General features: G+C 48.0%; 1 protein-coding gene and 1 non-coding gene across 2 annotated transcripts in view; both read right to left on the bottom strand.

Annotated features, from left to right (window-relative positions):
* Positions 1–17,924, bottom strand: part of MTHFD1 (methylenetetrahydrofolate dehydrogenase, cyclohydrolase and formyltetrahydrofolate synthetase 1) — a 126,081-nt gene that overhangs the window by 62,903 nt on the left and 45,254 nt on the right. Inside the window, exons 9-12 of the mRNA XM_060262112.1 lie at positions 15,121–15,248; positions 11,852–11,949; positions 4,781–4,954; positions 2,484–2,620 (exon numbers count right to left, since the gene is read on the bottom strand). Coding sequence (XP_060118095.1) covers positions 2,484–2,620; positions 4,781–4,954; positions 11,852–11,949; positions 15,121–15,248 — 537 coding nt within the window. The remainder of the gene's footprint in view (positions 1–2,483; positions 2,621–4,780; positions 4,955–11,851; positions 11,950–15,120; positions 15,249–17,924) is intronic.
* On the bottom strand, positions 4,107–4,173 carry TRNAS-UGA (transfer RNA serine (anticodon UGA)). The gene has a single exon. It is a non-coding gene; the product is annotated as a tRNA-Ser (tRNA).

Here is a 17,924-nt window from a genome sequence, read left to right as displayed (position 1 = left end):
GCAACAATGGATTTTAGTTACAAGGAAGTGACACAGCGCATAGCTGGCACATAAACCTTCTCAAGTTAACACTGCATTTCAGCAGATTCTCCTCTATATTGTCCAAGGGGGCCTGTCGATTGCAGAGAATATGCTACCATATGTGATGGTTATGTAACAACGCAGGGGCCTCCTGCGATCCAGATATCTCTGAGGAGCTCAGTCATCTAACTCGACAGAATGTCATCCCGGATCCACGTTCGCTGTCACTAGGGATTTTTCACGGACAAAATTATTTTTAAAAATGTGTTGCGCAGAGACCTTCATATTCCTTTCCTCTCCCTGCTGCAAGAGTAGAACTCGCCAAGAAAAAGGGGAAACAACCGCAAGCCATTTGTGCTGAAATACGGCACAGAACGCTGACAGGAAACGTTAACTTTTCATTTAGGATTCATGAAAAGGTCTGAAATACGGTACAGAACACTGACAGAAAACGTTAACTTTTCATTTAGGATTCATGAAAGGTTACTCACAGCCTGAACAATTCAATGAGGGGGAAAATGATTGTTGTTCTTTGGGACTTCAAAACGTGCTATTCTTCACAGATAAATTCTTTTCAGGCAAATGCTGTGCCTAGTTTGTTAGAACCGCCGAGCGCTTCAAAGCTGAGTTTCTTTGTGTTTTAAATGCAAGATAACGGCTATATGTCGAAGTGCTGTGTTTTGTATTAATTTAGCAATTTAATATTCTTGGTTACTGGCTGGGAGGCCAAATAGGACCTGAACTTTTGTGTGGGTGTTCATTGGTCTTATCTGAGAAATACCTAATAACAATATTTTTTTTCAAAAAAAAAAGAAACTTAGTTTGTACCTGCAGGAGGAAATATCTGCACCATACAGCAATTAACAAGTGGTGCAAATTGTCTAGGAAGAGTGAGAAACCTCCCACAGAAGCAGTGGAGGGAGTTAAATAACAGAGAAGAATATATGATTTGGTGTACGGCTTAGGATTCTAGAGCACACGGTTATGTTCAAGTTTTAGATTTTGTCCTAAGCAGGGCTTTTTTTTGTAGCAGAAACTCCTTTGCTTATTGGGCCATGCCCCTCTTATGTAGCCAATCTTCTAAGAGGTTACAGGACTCTTATTACAGGGCCTACTGTAAGCTCTTGCAGGACTGGCTACATCAGAGATGTGTGGTCTAATATGCAAAGGAGTTCCCGCTACAAAAAAAGCCCTGAGTGATTGTATTTGGCTTTGTCATGAGGAAAAAGCTGTGTACGTTTGTTCCTCCAGTTCCTTTTTTCCTTCCTTTTCTTCTTCTTCTCCTGTGTTTTTTCTTTAATTTTATTTTTATATATGAAAATCTTAATAAAAAGGTGTTTAAAAAGACACATGAGTTGGGGAGTGTCTTAACTAGACAGTAGGTAGTCTCAGAGGGGGGTGCTGACGGTCTACAGTAGAACCGCTAGATTAGAGTCCCGAAGCTTGTTAGAAACCAACAAGATTTTCTGGGGGTATGAGTGTTTGAGTTCCCTTCATCAGATATCCAAAGCTCATCCCCCCAAAAATCTTGTTGGTCTTCAAGGGTCCTAACGAACCACACAGGGTGATGAGTCTCCTGAAAAGAGAGACCGCTTCCAAAATATAAAAAACAAGGCATTTATTGCAGTTCCATTAATACAAAAGTCCTCCAAAATAGTTGGAAGACTTTCCATATGAAGAAAGGTTAAAATACTTTGGGCTCTTTAGCTTGGAGAAACATTGACCAAGGGGTGACATGATAGAGGTTGAAAAGTTTCTGCACGGGATAGAGAAGGTAGAGAAAGAAGTCCTTTTCTCCTTTTCTCACAGTACAATTTCATGGACACTCCATGAAATTGCTGAGCAGTCAGGTTAGAACGGATAAAAGGAAGTACTTCTTCACCCAAAGGGTGATTAACACATGGAATTCACTGCCACAGGAGGTGGTGGAAGCTGCAAGCACAGCCAGCTTCAAGAGGGGACAGGATAAGCATATGGAGCAGAGGTCCATCAGTGGCTATTAGCCACAGAATATAGTTGGAACTCTCCATCTGGGGCAAGTGATGCTCTGTATTCTTGCTGCTTGGGAGGGGGGCAGGAAACAGTGGGAGGGTGTCTAGAATCCTGGCCCCACTGATGGACCTCCTGATGGCACCTGATTCTTCTGACCACTGTGTGACAAAATGTTGGACTGGATGGGCCAATGACCTGATCTAACATGGCCTCTCTTATGTTCTTAAGCAAGAAAAAACACCAAGACAAGACCAGGGTATGGAACACAGTCAGCCTAATTAAGACTGAGCTCCAGCACCAGGCATACGGCAAGCCAAGGAGGCCACTACACAGTGTGAAGTGACAGAATCCAGGGGAACCATTCCATTTGACCGCAGCTGACTGTACAAGCTAGAGCTAAGGACCCACTCCACAGCAGAATGCAGTCCACATCCTGCCTACAGATGAATCAGACTGCTGCTGTTCCGTACCTTTAATTCCAAAAGTGGGTCCCTGGGATGGCTGCCGGACACAGGCGAAGGCGTTCCGACCAAGGTGTGCTCCCAGGGCTTGAACCAGCCCAATCGTCGTGGTGCTCTTCCCTTCTCCCAGAGGTGTGGGGGTTATCCTTTAATCCAAAAAGACAGACCCATGTAATGTTTAGTTCAGAAGTACAGCCACATTCACAAAGCAGAGCCACCGCAGTTGAGATCCCCAACACAGTGCCCCTGGGCACAGCAGTTCCCACTACCACCTCTCTTGGTGCCCACCATGTGTTTTCACAAAGTGGGCGGTGTCAGGTGGAGCTTTTGCCCAGCAAGACTTTTGATTGGTCACTGGAGATTTAGCAGGCTAAAAAGATGTTCTAAAATGTTCCCTTGGTGGCAACTGCAACCATGGCATGAAAATGGTGGCAGCCATTTTGTGGCTGGCTGCATCTTCTGTGGCAGCCATTTTGTGGCTACTTCCATCACACATATCAGAATTCCATGGGTGCCCTCAGACACAAGAAGGTTGGGGACCCCTGCACCAAAATAATGTTTTCTAACGTTCATAGTTTTTTGAAAATACCAGCCGCTACAGAGTGCAACAGACAGAATCCGCAACTTTGATAGGGAAGGGAGGGTAAATGTCAGTGCCAACATCCCCAGTCCAAATTACAAAGAGAAATGAAGTAATTACTGTAAAGATCCAACGCAGCACAAAGGCCACAGTGGTAGAATGAGACCTTGAGTCCACCTCCAACCACAGAAGCTTACTAGGGGTTCCTGAGTCAGTCCCTCACATTGCCTAGCCTACCTCACAGGGTCACTATGAGGATCAAAAAGGAGGAACCAGATACACAACCCTTTCCTTCTTAGAAGTAAAAAAATTACCCACCAAACTGATTTGTATAAATAAGAACATCATTTTTCTGGACCCCACCATTTATCCACAGCCTTTGCACCTGCCTCGCTGGGGAACAACCATGGCTCAGTGGAAGAACATCTGCTTTGTATGCAGAAGGTCCCGGTTCAACACCCAGCACCTCCAGTTTAAAGGGCAGATTAGCACAGGGGTGTCAAACATGTAGCTCGGGGGCCAAATCAGGCCTTCGGAGGGCTTCTATCAGGCCCCCAAGGAAATGGCTGTCATCTGCTTCCTTCTCCCTCTCTCTTGCTTCCTTCTGCAGAACAGCTTCCTTTGCAAGACTTGCGCAATCACACAGGAGCTACAGAGCAAAACCTCTTTTTCTCAATTGGCTGAAGCTCCTCCCTTGGGGAAGGCAAAGCTTGTTCTTCCAGCCTCTCTCAATTGCACAGCAGAGCTACTGAGTCAAGTTTTTCCTCCTTCTATTGGCTGAGGCTCCTCCCCCTCCTTGTCTCCTGGGGAAGGAAGGAAAGAGCCAGAGCTTCCTTTGCCCAGTTCTCCAGATCCCACGAGAGAGATACAAAGAAAGCTCCTTTAAGACCAACAAGTGCTAACATATGAACATATATGAACATATGAAGCTGCCTTATACTGAATCAGACCCTTGGTCCATCAAAGTCAGTATTGTCTTCTCAGACTGGCAGTGGCTCTCCAGGGCCTCAATCTGAGGTTTTTCACACCTATTTGCCTGGACCCTTTTTAGTTGGAGATGCCAGGGATTGAACCTCGGACCTTCTGCTTTCAAAGCAGATGCTCTACCACTGAGCCACCGTCCCTCCCATATGAACATATAACGTTTTTTAAAATATATATATATATTTAATTGTGCTTGTCTGTGTCCTTTATCAAGTTTATATCTCTGCTACCTAATATTAAATAGTATATACGTGGCCTGGCCCAACATGGCCCAGCCCAGCCCAGCCCAACCTGACATTGCCCAGCCCAACAAGATCTCATTTATGTCAGATCTGGCCCTCGTAACAAATGAGTTTGACACCCCTGGATTAGAGGCAACTCTGAAGAGCTGCTGGCAGTCTGAGTAGACAATACTGGCCTTGATGGACAAAGGGTCCGATTCAGCAGAAGGCAGCTTCATGTGTTCACGAAGCATCCACATGAGCAAGAAGAGCGATTACAAGATTCTAGCCCACATGGTGTCTTCTCTGCCCCCATGGGAAGAAAAGGAAGAACAAGGTAGACTAGCAGGATGATGCAACTAGGTCCCCTTGGGGGCCGGTTTTGGGGTCTGGCCCATCACCTCCTTCCCCCCTCCAATTGAAACAAAAATCAAAACAGATAAATAATTGCCGCTCTAAAGAACCCCAGCAGAAAAAACGCCCCATCAACCAGGGCTGCCCGAACGCTCTACGCCGCTTACCCCGTGACTACAACGTATCTGCCATCCAGCTGGGCTTTCAGACGTTCCAGGGTCGACAGCAAAATCTTGGCCTTGCTCTGGCCGTACGGCTCCACCTCGTTGGCGAGCAAGCCGATCTCTCTGGCCAGCTGGCCGATGGGCTTGGGAACGCACGACCGAGAGACTTCGATGTCACTGATGGGAGAAAGAAGGCGGCAGAACGGTGAGTGCGGAACGGCATTGCCTTTTTGTTTAAAGACAGTTTGGGGGCATTGATGCAAGACGCTCCCATCCCAGAGATCACGCCTCGGGTTCAGTGGGAGCTCTCAGGAGCACAGCTCCTGAACCTTTCTGAGAGTTCCACCTCCTCCTTCGGAGAGCTCCACCTCCCTGTCCATTGAATGGTAGGTGCAGCTGCATAACAACCCCTGGATGAGCTCCACCACCTATTTTTCTACAACATGACCCCTGTCAGAGATCATTTCAGAGATGCTTCAGGGCATGCGTGTGTTAATACTGATGTGGGTTTTCTGCCCGAGTTTCTCAGTGCGGCTTGCTTTGTTTAATTGTTGCTTTTAATGCTGATGAGTTTTGTTATAACTGAGGCTGGTTGAGTCTTTTTTTTCTTTTTCTGCTAAGCTACCAAGCAAAAGGGAAGGATATAAATATTCTAAATCAGGGGTGTCGAACATGAAGCCCAGGGGCCGAATCAGGCCCCCAGAGGGTTCCTGTCAGGCCCGCAAGCAAGTCTGCTTTCATCTCCCTCTCTCTTGCTTCCTTCTGTGTCACAGCTTGCTTTGTCAGGTGCACTCAGTTGCACAGAAGCTACAGAACAAAGCCTCTATTTTCTCCATTAGCTGAAGCACCTCCTTGGGGAGGAAGGAGAGCTTGCTTTGCCAGGTTATCTCAATCGCATAGCAGAGCTATTGAGCCAAGCCTCTTTTCCTCTATTGGCTGAGGCTTCCCCCTCCTCATCCCCTGGGAAGGGAAGGAAAGAGCCGGAGCTTCCTTTGCCCAATTCCCTCGATCACAGGGAGAGATACAAAAAATCTAATTGTGTTTGTCTGTCTCCTTTATAAAGTTTATATCGCCGCTATTCTGACGTTATATTTTATGACAGCCATGGCCCAGGAAGGCAAGGTCTCATTTGTCAGATCCAGCCCTCATAACAAATGAGTTCAACACCGCAAAGAAAACATGAGCTTCTTCTTTATTTGAATCAGCAGTGGAAGACTCTAGGTAGGATCCTACCACACCATTCAACTAGTGGTAGCACCTTCTTTAGGTATAAGAGGTCCTCCTTCAATGCAACTAGAGCAGGGGTGGCCAAACAGTGGCTCGGAAGCCACACGCAGCTCTTTCACATCTATTGTGCAGCTTCTGGAGGTCACGGAGGAATTTAAGAGAGCCGGTTTGGTGTAGTTGTTAAGTACATGGACTCTTATCTGGGAGAACCGGGTTTGATTCCCTACTCCTCCACTTGCACCTGCTGGAATGGGCTTGGGTCAGCCATAGCTCTGGCAGAGGTTGTCCTTGAAAGGGCAGCTGCTGTGACAGCCCTCTCCAGCCCCACCCACCTCACAGGGTGTCTGTTGTGGGGGAGGAAGGAAAAGGAGATTGTGAGCCGCTCTGAGACTCTTTGGAGTGGAGGGCGGGATATAAGTCCAATATCTTCATCTACCTCACAGGGCGTCTGTTGTGGGGGAGGAAGGTAAAGGAGATTGTGAGCCGCTCTGAGACTCTTCGGAGTGGAGGGCGGGATATAAATCCAATATCATCACCATTAATGTAAGCTTACTCTCAGGTAAGCATGCTTAGCATCAGCCTCTGAGCGCTGACCCATACGTAGGCAACTATTTCCATTGTGTGTCAAGTCTAGAAGGAAGAAATAGGCATGCTTGCAAGCTTTTTTCCTCCACCACAGAGATCACCTGGAGACCTAGAGCGGGGAAAGAGAGTACAAGAGCCAAGGGAGCCACTAGAAGGAGGGATGGAGTTAAAGAGGGTGGTACAGGATCCCCCCTTAGTTTCAAAGCTCTTGTAGGAGCTGAATCTACTAACCTTGGTGTCAAGGCAAAGAAAGATGCATAATGATTTATGTGGTACATGTGTGTTTCCTTTTCCCAATGGTGCCAAAAAATAATTCTCTAACCTTTCCCTATGCTGATTTTATGGGGACTGTTCTTCCCAGCTTTTGTTTTTTAAGAGTCTCCTTCTAGCAAAGAGCCCCGTGGTGCAGAGTGTTAAACATGCAGTACTGCAGTCGGAGCCCTCTGCTCACAACCTGACTTCGATCCCTGGTGGAAGCTGGGTTTTCAGGTAGCCGTCTCAAGGTTGACTCAACCTCCCATCCTTCCGAGGTCAGTAAAATGAGTCCCCAGCTTGCTGGAGGGAAAGTGTAGATGACTGGGGAAGGCAATGGCAAACCACCCCATTAATAAGTCTGCCGTGAAAACGTTGTGAAAGCAACGTCACCGCAGAGTCAGAAACAACTGGTGCTCGCACAGGGGACCTTTCCTTTCCCTTCTAGCATGGCCGTGTTGTCAAGTGTATTTTTTCTTTCTGTGCAAAGACGGTATTAAGAACTTTACAAAAGACATGTGCGTGATATTTGCTCAAGTCTTGCGGCTCTCAAAACATCTGATGTTTATTCTCTGTGGCTTTTACTTGAAGCAAGCTTGGCCACTTCTGCACTAGAGTGGCACCATACAACCCATTGAACTGGATCCTGTGGCTGGAGATACGGCTCAATGGTAGAGCATCTAATCAGCATGCAGAAGGCCCCAATGAACCTGCTCTGGAATTCAGATGGTCCCAGTGAAGTGAGGTGAAAGACCTCTGCCAGAGATCCTGGCAAGCCTTTGCCAGCTGGTGTAAACAATGCCGCTCTTGACAGTCTGATTTGGAGAGGGACGGTGGCTCAGTGATAGAGCATCTGCTTGGTAAGCAGAAGGTCCCAGGTTCAATCCCCGGCATTTACAGGGTCCAGGCAAACAGGTGTGAAAAACCTCAGCTTGAGACCCTGGAGAGCCGCTGCCAGTCTGAGCAGACAATACTGACTTTGACGGATCGAGGGTTTGATTGATTCAGCAGAAGGCAGCTTCATATGGTCCTATGATTCAGTGTATGGCAGCTTCATGTGCGCCAGGATCCATTTAGACAACAGCGGTGCTCATCCCTGCTACAAAGTGCCTTCCTTTGAGTGAAAACGCTTTGTGTCATAGGAGGGTTTCTTGTGTCAGCCAAAGGTGTCACCGTTAGAGGAACAGACCCCCATGGGCTCCAACCCAGTGAGTCCTTTAAGCTAGGACAGAGGTGGCCAAACTTGCTTAACTTAAGAGCCACATAGAATAAACATGAGATGTTTGAGATCCACATGACGTCAACATCAGACGTTGGAGGGAGGGAGGCAGGAAATGGGATGGGGGAGAGAAATTGAAAGAAAGCAACTTTAAATGCATTCTCCAAGCCACCAGCTAGCTTGGCTTGGAGAAGTGATTTTAAGAGACAAATACCTTCCCTAAGCTAGCCAACTGGACAGTGGGGGCTTCGAGAGTCACACAATATGTGTGAAAGAGCCACAGTTTGCCCCCCCCCCCCGATCTAGGACAACACTCAATACTCCTTTCTGCAGAGGGAAGCTTAACTCCCACGGTAATGGGCGTTTGTTTTTCAGGCACTGCAGATCTGGTTTTTTACTGAACATCATGTAAGGATTTTTTCTGCAGCTACAGGTGGAGCCTAAAAGCGGAAGGAGGTGTTGTGGGAGAAAATTTCTCTTTCTGTAGTTCATAAGCCTTTCCCACAACCACCATTTCCCAAACAACATGGCGCTCCCATGGAACCAGTACACGAGACCCAGTAACGCTTTGCCATGAACAAGAAATTAGCTTTATTGTACTCCAGATCTTCTCACAGGACAGCGTACGTACGCTATTAATGGGAAAAGCAAGAACAGCTAGCAAACAAATTCACATTTTACTTCCAGTGAGCTCTAATGCATCTTACACTGTTAAGTAAATTCTTATACAATTAAAATCCAGTTAATACTTTCCAGTTTCAGCAGTTAACAGTTTCAGTAGTTAGGCTTACTCGATATCTTAATTAATAAACTTCTCCAGGGCTTTTGGGGTAGAAAGAGCCCAGCAGGAACTCATTTGCATATTAGGCCACACCCCCTGGTGGCAGCGCTGTCTCACGCAGGGCATTTTTGAAGAAAAAGCCCAGCAGGAATTCATTTGCATATTAGGCCACACCCCCTGGTGCCAAGGCAGCCGGAACTGCATTCCTGCTCAAAAAAAGACCTGAACTTCTCATATAAGCTTATACCTACTGTCTCTAAATTTTCTAAGAGTCTAAGCACTCAAAAGTTGTTGAAATAAAGAGAACCAATTTTAATTTTTTCTGCCACAGGTGTCGTCACCGAAACTGGTCCTGAGCTTCTTGATTTGGCTGCAGCTTCCTTTCCTTTGTGATTTCTTCACGTTTATGATCCACTTCAGGACAATTTTGGAACGGGACTTGGACTGTGCACTGATATTGTGTATGGACATTATCTGTTTAATCACATGGACAGTGCTTAGTTCACAAATGTACAAACTGTCAGTCACATTTGTTTTCTTCATTATAATATACTACAGCAGGGGTGGTCAAACTTGCTTAACGTAAGAGCCACACGCAATAAATGTCAGTTGTTTGAGAGCCACAAGACAGGAACATCAGATGTTTGAGAGAGGAAGGAAGGAAGGAAGGAAGGAAGGAAGGAAGGAAGGAAGGAAGGAAGGGAGGGAGGGAGGGAGGGAGGGAGGGAGGGAGGGAGGGAGGAAGGAAGGAAGGAAGGAAGGAAGGAAGGAAGGAAGGAAGGAAGGAAGGAAGGAAGGAAGGAAGGAAGGAAGGAAGGAAGGAAGGAAGGAAGGAAGGAAGGAAGGAAGGAAGGAAGGAAGGAAGGAAGGAAAACAGATGGGAGAGAGGTGAAAGAAAGCAACTTTAACTTTACATGCATTCTCCAAGCTACCGGCTCACTTGACTTGGAGAAGTGCTTCAAAGAGAGAAATGCCTTCTTCAAGCTGGCCAACACGGGTTGGAGGCTTCGAGAGCCGCGCAATATGTATGAAAGAGCCACGTGTGGCTCCCGAGTCACAGTTTGGCCACTCCTGTACTAGAGGTTGGACACAGAAATTGTCGTAATTGTTCTTTATTGATGCATTATTATTGTGCCACACAGTTTCCCAGTGTTTACTAACTCCCAGGGGTGTCAGCTCCAGGGTGGGAAATACCTGGAGATTTTGGGGGCGGAGCCTGAGGAAGGCAGGGTTTGCGGAGGGGGAGGGACTTGAATGAAGGATAATGCCATAGAGCACCACCTTCCAAAGCAGCCATTTTTTCCCAGATGGACCGATCTCTGTCACCTGGAAATCAGTTGTAATCCTAGGAGACCTCCAGCCACCCCCTGAACTATAGCGCTATGATGAGTGACTGAGAGCTGTGTAAAGCCGGAGTAAGGAATTTAAGAAGCACTGGTTCCGATCTAAGTTGCGGCCGAGAAGGAGGATTACAGAAACATAAAGTCAACCTAGGATTCATGTTGCCGCCTGTTATTTTTAAAGAAATACAGCTACTTTGCAGTCTACAAGTGCTACCTGACAACATCACCCATCAGAGAAGAAAAGCTGACAACTGTCCAGAAAATCCAGAAAACTGTCCAGAAAAGCTGGATTTTGTGCTGGATGTGTAAATCGTGGAATGATGACTGCAGGACACGCTAATTGCAAGTGCATGGGACTGTAACTTTAAGAAGATGATATTGGATTTATATCTTGCCCTATACTCTGAATCTCAGAGCGGACACAATCTTTTTTAGCGCCCCCCACAACAGACACCCTGTGAGGTGGGTGGGACTGAGAGGGCTCTCACAGCAGCTGCCCTTTCAAGGACAACTTCTACGAGAGCTATGGCTGACCCAAGGCCATTCCAGCAGGTGCAAGTGGAGGAGTGGGGAATCAAACCCGGTTCTCCCAGATAAGAGTCCGCACGCTTAACCACTACACCAAACTGGCTCTCATCGATAAGATCAGAACTTTGATAAGGGTTTATGTTCTAAACGCAATGATATGAATAATGCATGCAATATATGAGAAGCATAATACGCTCTTTTGACGTGTTCTATGAATACAACAGAATTTGGTTTGCAAAGGATTTAAGTGGTCATTAAGACTTTTTCACCAGCAATTTGTGTTGTTTAATCCATCTGCAGTGGTTTCCTGCGTGTATGTACACCACCTGTATGCTGGCAACCCTAGTAACTTCCAAAGTGGAGGATTAGATGTAGCTGAATGTCCCCCCCCTTCCCCCACACAACGCTTTCATCTCAGAAGAGGCATCAAAGGGGGAGGTGGAAGAATGCATGTCTGTCTCTCTGTCACTCATTCAGTCTGTTATATCTTACTTACCGTTCCAGTTATCTATGTGATGGTATCTTTACAGCAGATTTTTGCAGCATTCCAGTTGAGAAATAGACACAACGTATTCAGGCAGAAATCAGTGATGATTTCATCAACGGGACACAGGAGGAGCTCAGCCCTCCCAAAGGAAACTGGAATAAGGTGCCTTGTTACTGGAATGCACTGAATCTATGTTTTGCCCTGCATCTTTCAGATTGGCAAGGAGCTCCTTAACGTAGATTACATCTGCTTCTCCCAAAACACAAAATACCCCATGACTCATCTGTGCTAAATAAAGCGAACAGCAGAACAGAATCGTCTACATCAGGGGTGGCCAAACGCTTAACAGAAGAGCTACACAGAATAAACATAATATTTTTTGAGAGCCGCAAGACAGGGAGGGAGGGCGAGGTAGAAAGAAAGCAACTTTAACTTTAAACGCCTTCTTCAAGCCACCAACTGGCTTGGCTTGGAAAGTGATTTAAAGAGAGAAATGCCTTCTCCAAGCTGGCCAACGGGGTGGTGGGGGCTTTGTGAGCCACACAATATGTGTGAAAAGACCACGTGTGGCTCTCGAGCCACAGTTTGGCCACCTCTGACCTATATAATTAGATGACCAGGAAGCGACTTTCGTTCCCCAGCTGTTACTTACCTCGGAACAGGGACTTTGGGACTAAGCTGGTTGTACTGAATATCCCACTTGCCGGGCTGGTGTTTCTCTAGGAAACGCTGGGCGCTTTCTACGGTGCTCTAAAGTAGCATGCAAAAAAACACGACAGCCAATAAGAGCGCTAGAAGAGTCCAGCATCCTGTCTCACACTGTGGCCAACCAGTTACTGGTTATAAGAGTTCTAAGAGGCTAGTAAAGTAGATACAGTTCTATCCCGCTGTCCTGTTTTCTAGCACTAACTGTGGCAGAATTTCTTTTGGGTTGGGTCTCTTACGAAATTGGCAACAAGCTATTCAGCACGATTAAGCATTCACAGCGCTAACAGCTAACAGCCTAGGCTGAGAATCTAGGTCAGTGGGTGAAAGTTGAAAGATGTCTCAGAACAGGAATAGCCTTTTATGGTATGAGCCTTATATGGTATAAGCAGGAAGCAAGATTTGGGCCATCTGTAGATCCGTCTGCAGATTTTGGAATGTAGTTGACGTAGATAAATCAGATAAGGTAGAGATAACTGATACAGTTTCACGGGAGAGTGGTTTAAAAACCCTGGGCTTTTGAGCAGAAGTGGCTGACTGCATGAGAGGCAGGGGACCTCTATGTTGGTCAAGCCCTGAAATTAACAAACACTTGCTAATTTCAAGCCTGATCTGACTAGAGACAGGAGACTGTCTCTATGCTGGTCATGCCAAACAAATGGGACTTGGGACTTAAGATTTTAAATGAGAAAATGTAGACTAACGGGGTGTTAATCTAACAGGGACACAGACTTATTGTAGAATGCTTGACTATAGAATAGTGCAGCGGTGGCCAACGGTAGCTCTCCAGATGTTTTTGCCTACAACTCCCATCAGCCCCAGCCATTGGCCATGCTGGCTGGGGCTGATGGGAGCTGTAGGCAAAAAAACATCTCGAAAGCTACCATTGACCACCCCTGGAATAGTGCTTAATTATGGAACTATGCTTGACTATAGAACTGAATTCTAGTTATATAACTGTATGAGCAAATGTACCAATGCTATCTATTGCTTTGCTTTTCTATATATATGTTTAAGCCTTCTGTCCAGAGAAGAAGGAAAGGTCCCCTGTGCAAGCACCAGTCGTTTTCGACTCTGAGGTGACGTTGCTTTCATAATGTTTTCACGGCAGACTTTGTATGGGGTAGTTTGCCATTGTCTTCCCCAGTCATCTACACTTTCCCCCCAGCATGCTGGGTACTCATTTTACCGACCTCGGAAGGATGGAAGGCTGAGTCAACCTCGAGCCAGCTACCTGAAAACCCAGCTTCCACCGGGGATCGAACTCAGGCCGTGAGCGGTACTGCAGCTTTAACACTCTGCACCACGGGGCTCAAGAGAAGAAACTTGGAGTCTAATAAAGCTTATCTGTATTATCTTGAAATTTATTAGTGTGTACGTATAAGCCTTCGGAAAACTGGAGGTTGTTTGGGTTACCGAAGGTACAGGGAGGTATACATAAGTAATCCCGCGACACTAACATTACAGCTGGCTGAAGTCTCCAACACCAGGCTTGGAGAGATTAATTTATTTAAATGTATTTATTTCAAACATGCACTAGATACCTTTCTCTTGTACAAGCTCAAGGCAGATCTGAATGCAAATTGCATTTATACTGGAGACGGAGAGGGATTCTCAGCTCCAGCGTTCAAAGACAGGATTCTGCAGCCCTCTGCAACCAAGCAGGATCAGTGTAACTTCCACAGCCTGCAAAACTTGCCTTTGGGGCATGCGCAGAATTTAGATTAGTAAAGCATGCGCAAGTGCCCATCAATGCTCCCTCTAAGCTATGGCGTCTTGTGAGCTCCTGGCATTAAAGCTGAGAGTGAGTGATTTGGCTACTGCATGAATTCGTGTGCTCCGGGGCCATCCTTCCTGAGCAAAGACCAAAATGTGTGAGCTGGAAGCTAAAGAATTGTGAGCTAGCTCACACTAACTCAGCTTAGAGGGGACACCGGAATCTCCAAACCTGTTCAGCCTGTGAGTGCTTTTGGGATTCGGAGAGGGGCGAGCAACCAAAACATGACTGCCACGGAAGGTAGGCCTAATCACAAAATGGCTGCAGGGCCACCTGGGGCCAATAGCAAAAGCTTCCAAGCCAAGCATTCCCCTAGACAGGGGTGGAATTCTAGCAGGAGCTCCTTTGCATATTAGGCCACACCCCAGTGATGTAGTCAATCCTTCAAGAGCTTACAAAAAAGAGCCACATAAGCTCTAGGAGGATTGGCTACATCAGGGGTGTGTGGCCTGATATGCTAAGGAGCTCCTGCTAGAATTCCACCCCTGCCCCAAGGAAGGAGACAGCTTTCCTGGGATCTTCTGAAACATCACTCACCCCAGAAAAATGGGAGTACCGGGCTTGGCTACAGGCTTTGGGGAAGAAGCAAGTGGATACCAGACGATGCACTGGCACATGCCAAGGTACCCAAAAGCACCCAATTTGAGACTGCTAATACAGATGCTTCTGGGGGGAAACATGACCATTCTGGGCTGTAGGGGGGGAGAGGAACACAGCATAGAGGGAGTCAACAGACATAAAGCCAGAGGACTGCAACCAGACCATGACCGTCTCCACAAATCCCCATCAAGGTGCCCAAGGACATAATGAAGCCTGCTGACACCTTTCCCAATGCCCACTAAGAGTTTTTAGAAAGCGGATGTGGCTAGGTGGGGTTTTTGCACGGCAAGGCTTCTGGCTGGCCACTGGAGATCTAATTGGCTGTGGAGATTTTTAAAAATGTTGCTTTGACAGCTGCTGCTGTCTGGCTGAAGATAAGCTGTGGCAGCCATTTTGTGGCTGGCCCTGTCTTCCATGGCAGCCATTATGTAGCCAGCCCTGCCTCCCGCGGCAGCCATGTTGTGGCCGGCCCTGCCTCCCACGGCAGCCATGTTGTGGCCAACCCTGCCTCCCGTGGCAGCCATTTTGTGGCTGGCCCTGCCTCCCGTGGCAGCCATTATGTGGCCGGCCCTGCCTCCTGCGACAGCCATTTTGTGGCTGGCCCTGCCTACTGCGGCAGCCATTTTGTGGCTGGCCCTGCCTCCCGTGGCAGCCATTATGTGGCCAACCCTGCCTCCCGTGGCAGCCATTTTGTGGCTGGCCCTGCCTACTGCGGCAGCCATTTTGTGGCTGGCCCTGGCTCCTGCAGCAGCCATTTTGTGGCAGCACCCACTGCACTGTGTCACAATTACAAGGACGCCCACGGGCTCAAAAAGTTGGGATCCCTGCCGCATACCTACCTGCATCAGCATGGCCACAGTCATTGGTCCGACTCCACCAGGCACTGGGGTGATGTAAGAGGCCCTCTCCTTGGCTGTACTGTAAGCCACATCGCCCACTACCCTTTTCCCGCTGGCCTTTGTGCTATCTGGAAAAGAGGGGGAGGACACGTTGCATATCAGAACAGTAAGAGGGGGGAAAAAACAATCAAAACTACAATATTTATTTTTAAAAACTGGTGAATACATCCCATTCACTTATGCTGTGAGCAGAAACAATCTCTGTTTCATACCAAGAGGGGCTGCGGCTCAGTGGTTAGGGAATTCACTTGGCATACAGAAGGTCCCAGGTTCAAGCCCTGGAATCTCTAGTAAAAAGGATGAGGTGGTAAGTGGTGTGAAAGACCTCCACCTGAGACCCAGGGGAGCTCCTGCCCATCTGCGTAAGCAATACTGATCTTTTTGGACCAATGATTTTAGTTTAAGGCAGCTTTTACTTTTTCACCAGAACAGTAAGTAATACACGGAATTCACTGCCGCAGGAAGTGGTGGCAGCTACAAGCACAGACAGCTTGGATAAATGTATGGAGCAGAGGTCCATCAGTGGTTGTTAACCACAAGGTCTAGATGGAACACTCTGTCTGGGACAGTGATGCTTTGTCTTCTTGGGGCTGGGGGGAGGCAACAGTGGGAGGGCTTTGGGAGATCTGGCCCCGCTGGTGGACCTCCTGCTGGCACCTGGGTTTGGGCCACTGTGTGACGGACTGGATGGGCCACTGGCCTGATCCAACATGACTTCTCTTAAGTTCTTGTTTGGGTATGTGGGTGGATGGGTGTTGGCAGAGAACATGTCCTGAATAAAGAAGGCCACAGATTCAATTCCTGGCATCTCCACTTAAAAGTGGACCAGACGATACATTGCTAGGAAGTCCTGTGATTTTCATTAGATCCCTGAAAATCACTACTAGCCGGGATGTGGGATGGATTTCATTCTCCCTTAACCAGCAGTCTGGTCAACTATCAGGAAGCTTTGAGGTCCTTGTTTTTCTGAAAGCCAGTTTGGTGTAGTGGTTAAGTGCATGGACTCTTATCTGGAAGAACCGGCTTTGATTCCCCACTCCTCCACTTGCAACTGCTGGAATGGCCTTGGGTCAGCCATAGCTCTCGCAGAGGTTGTCCTTGAAAGAGCAGCTGCTGTGAGAGCTCTCTCAGCCCCACCCATCTTACAGAGTGTTTATTGTGGAGAAAGAAGGTAGAGGAGATTGTGAGCCACTCTGAGTGGAGGGCGGGATATAAATCCAATGTCGTTGTCTTCTTTAAGAATACTGTTTGCTCAAGTATGATGCAGCTTTTTATTCGGCAAGAGAAGCTGCTTTTGGAAGAGTTTCTTGGCCTATCTTAAAATGGCCCTTTAGATGGGGTTACAAACTGCAGCAAGGAAGCCTCACAGCAAAGCCCAAAGTTTGCTGTCCCGCCTCGGGACTTGGCTGCCCCATGGCCGCCCCCCTGGCCGAGGGCGCTCCCCCCACGGTCAACCCCCCAGTTGAGCCCCACCTGTGAAGGGACCTACCGGCGGACACCAGAGCCGCCCGCGACACCCCCACTCACCGCAACACAGCCTGAAGAGCCCGGAGGGCTGGGCAGCGGCCGCGCCAGACCCTGCAACTGCCCGACGTGGGAAAGCCAGCCGGCCACCTGAACTGCGGCAGTGCTCCATAACCCAGCCCACCAGAGCACTGGCACGAGGGCCAGAAGGAGAAATCGCCCCAGGACGCTGGGGATCAGCGTCAGGGCTTATGAAGAGGGGCGGGGCCAGCCCAGGGAGGAAGCAGGGAGGAAAGGGTGGGGCCAGCAAGGGAATAAAAGGCAGCCACGCTGGGAGGTCAGGGAGGAAGGCTGGCGGTTGTGACAGAAGGGCTGCCCACTCAGGGAGACGAAAGGGTCCCTAAACACCACCAGGGATAGGAGACCGGGTGACGCAACCCCGCCCCTACCCAATTCTGAGACCTCCACAGCTGGCTACAAAGGCCCACCAGAAAGGCTGGCTGCCAGGGGACTCCCTAGGGGGCGACAGGGGCGCAACATTTGCATTTTTGTTTAAGGTATTTGCTTTCGTGGCAAGAGCCCGCATCGCATTGTAGAAATTGTTGAATTAGACTGCATCCATAAGCCCGAGAGCGTTAACCGAGAGCAAAATGCACCTGCCTATTTTCTCCAACAGCGTTAAATTACTGAACGTAACAAAGGCGGTGCTGCCACCGAACGTACCCGCTGCAGAACGATAGCTCTGCTGATCTGCGTAATTTCCCAGCTTTGTACAGAAAAGTCACAAGCGAGACCTTTTAAGTGGTTTGCATCCCACCCCCACCCCCATTTGTTTCTGTGTGAGTCACACATTTGACAAAGGTGAGCCCAGCCTTATGCCACAATAAATCTCCTAGTCTTTAAGGAGTCACAAGTCTTTATATTGGAGAGGAGAGAGACACAGAGACAGAGAGAGAGAGAGAGAAGAGAAGAAGATATTGGATTTATATCCCGCCCTCCACTCCGAAGAGTCTCAGAACGTCTCACAATCTCCTTTACCTTCCTCCCCCACAACAGACACCCTGTGAGGTAGATGAAGATATTGGATTTATATCCCGCCCTCCACTCTGAAGAGTCTCAGAGCGGCTCACAATCTCCTTTACCTTCCCCTTCCCCAGAACAGACACCCTGTGAGGTAGATGAAGATATTGTATTTATATCCCACCCTCCACTCCGAAGAGTCTCAGAGCGGCTCACAATCTCCTTTACCTTCCTCCCCCACAACTGACACCCTGTGAGGT

The sequence above is a fragment of the Heteronotia binoei genome, chromosome 21 (assembly GCF_032191835.1).
Source record: "Heteronotia binoei isolate CCM8104 ecotype False Entrance Well chromosome 21, APGP_CSIRO_Hbin_v1, whole genome shotgun sequence".
Classification (NCBI taxonomy): domain Eukaryota; kingdom Metazoa; phylum Chordata; class Lepidosauria; order Squamata; family Gekkonidae; genus Heteronotia; species Heteronotia binoei.
This window is presented reverse-complemented; position numbering and strand designations above follow the sequence as displayed.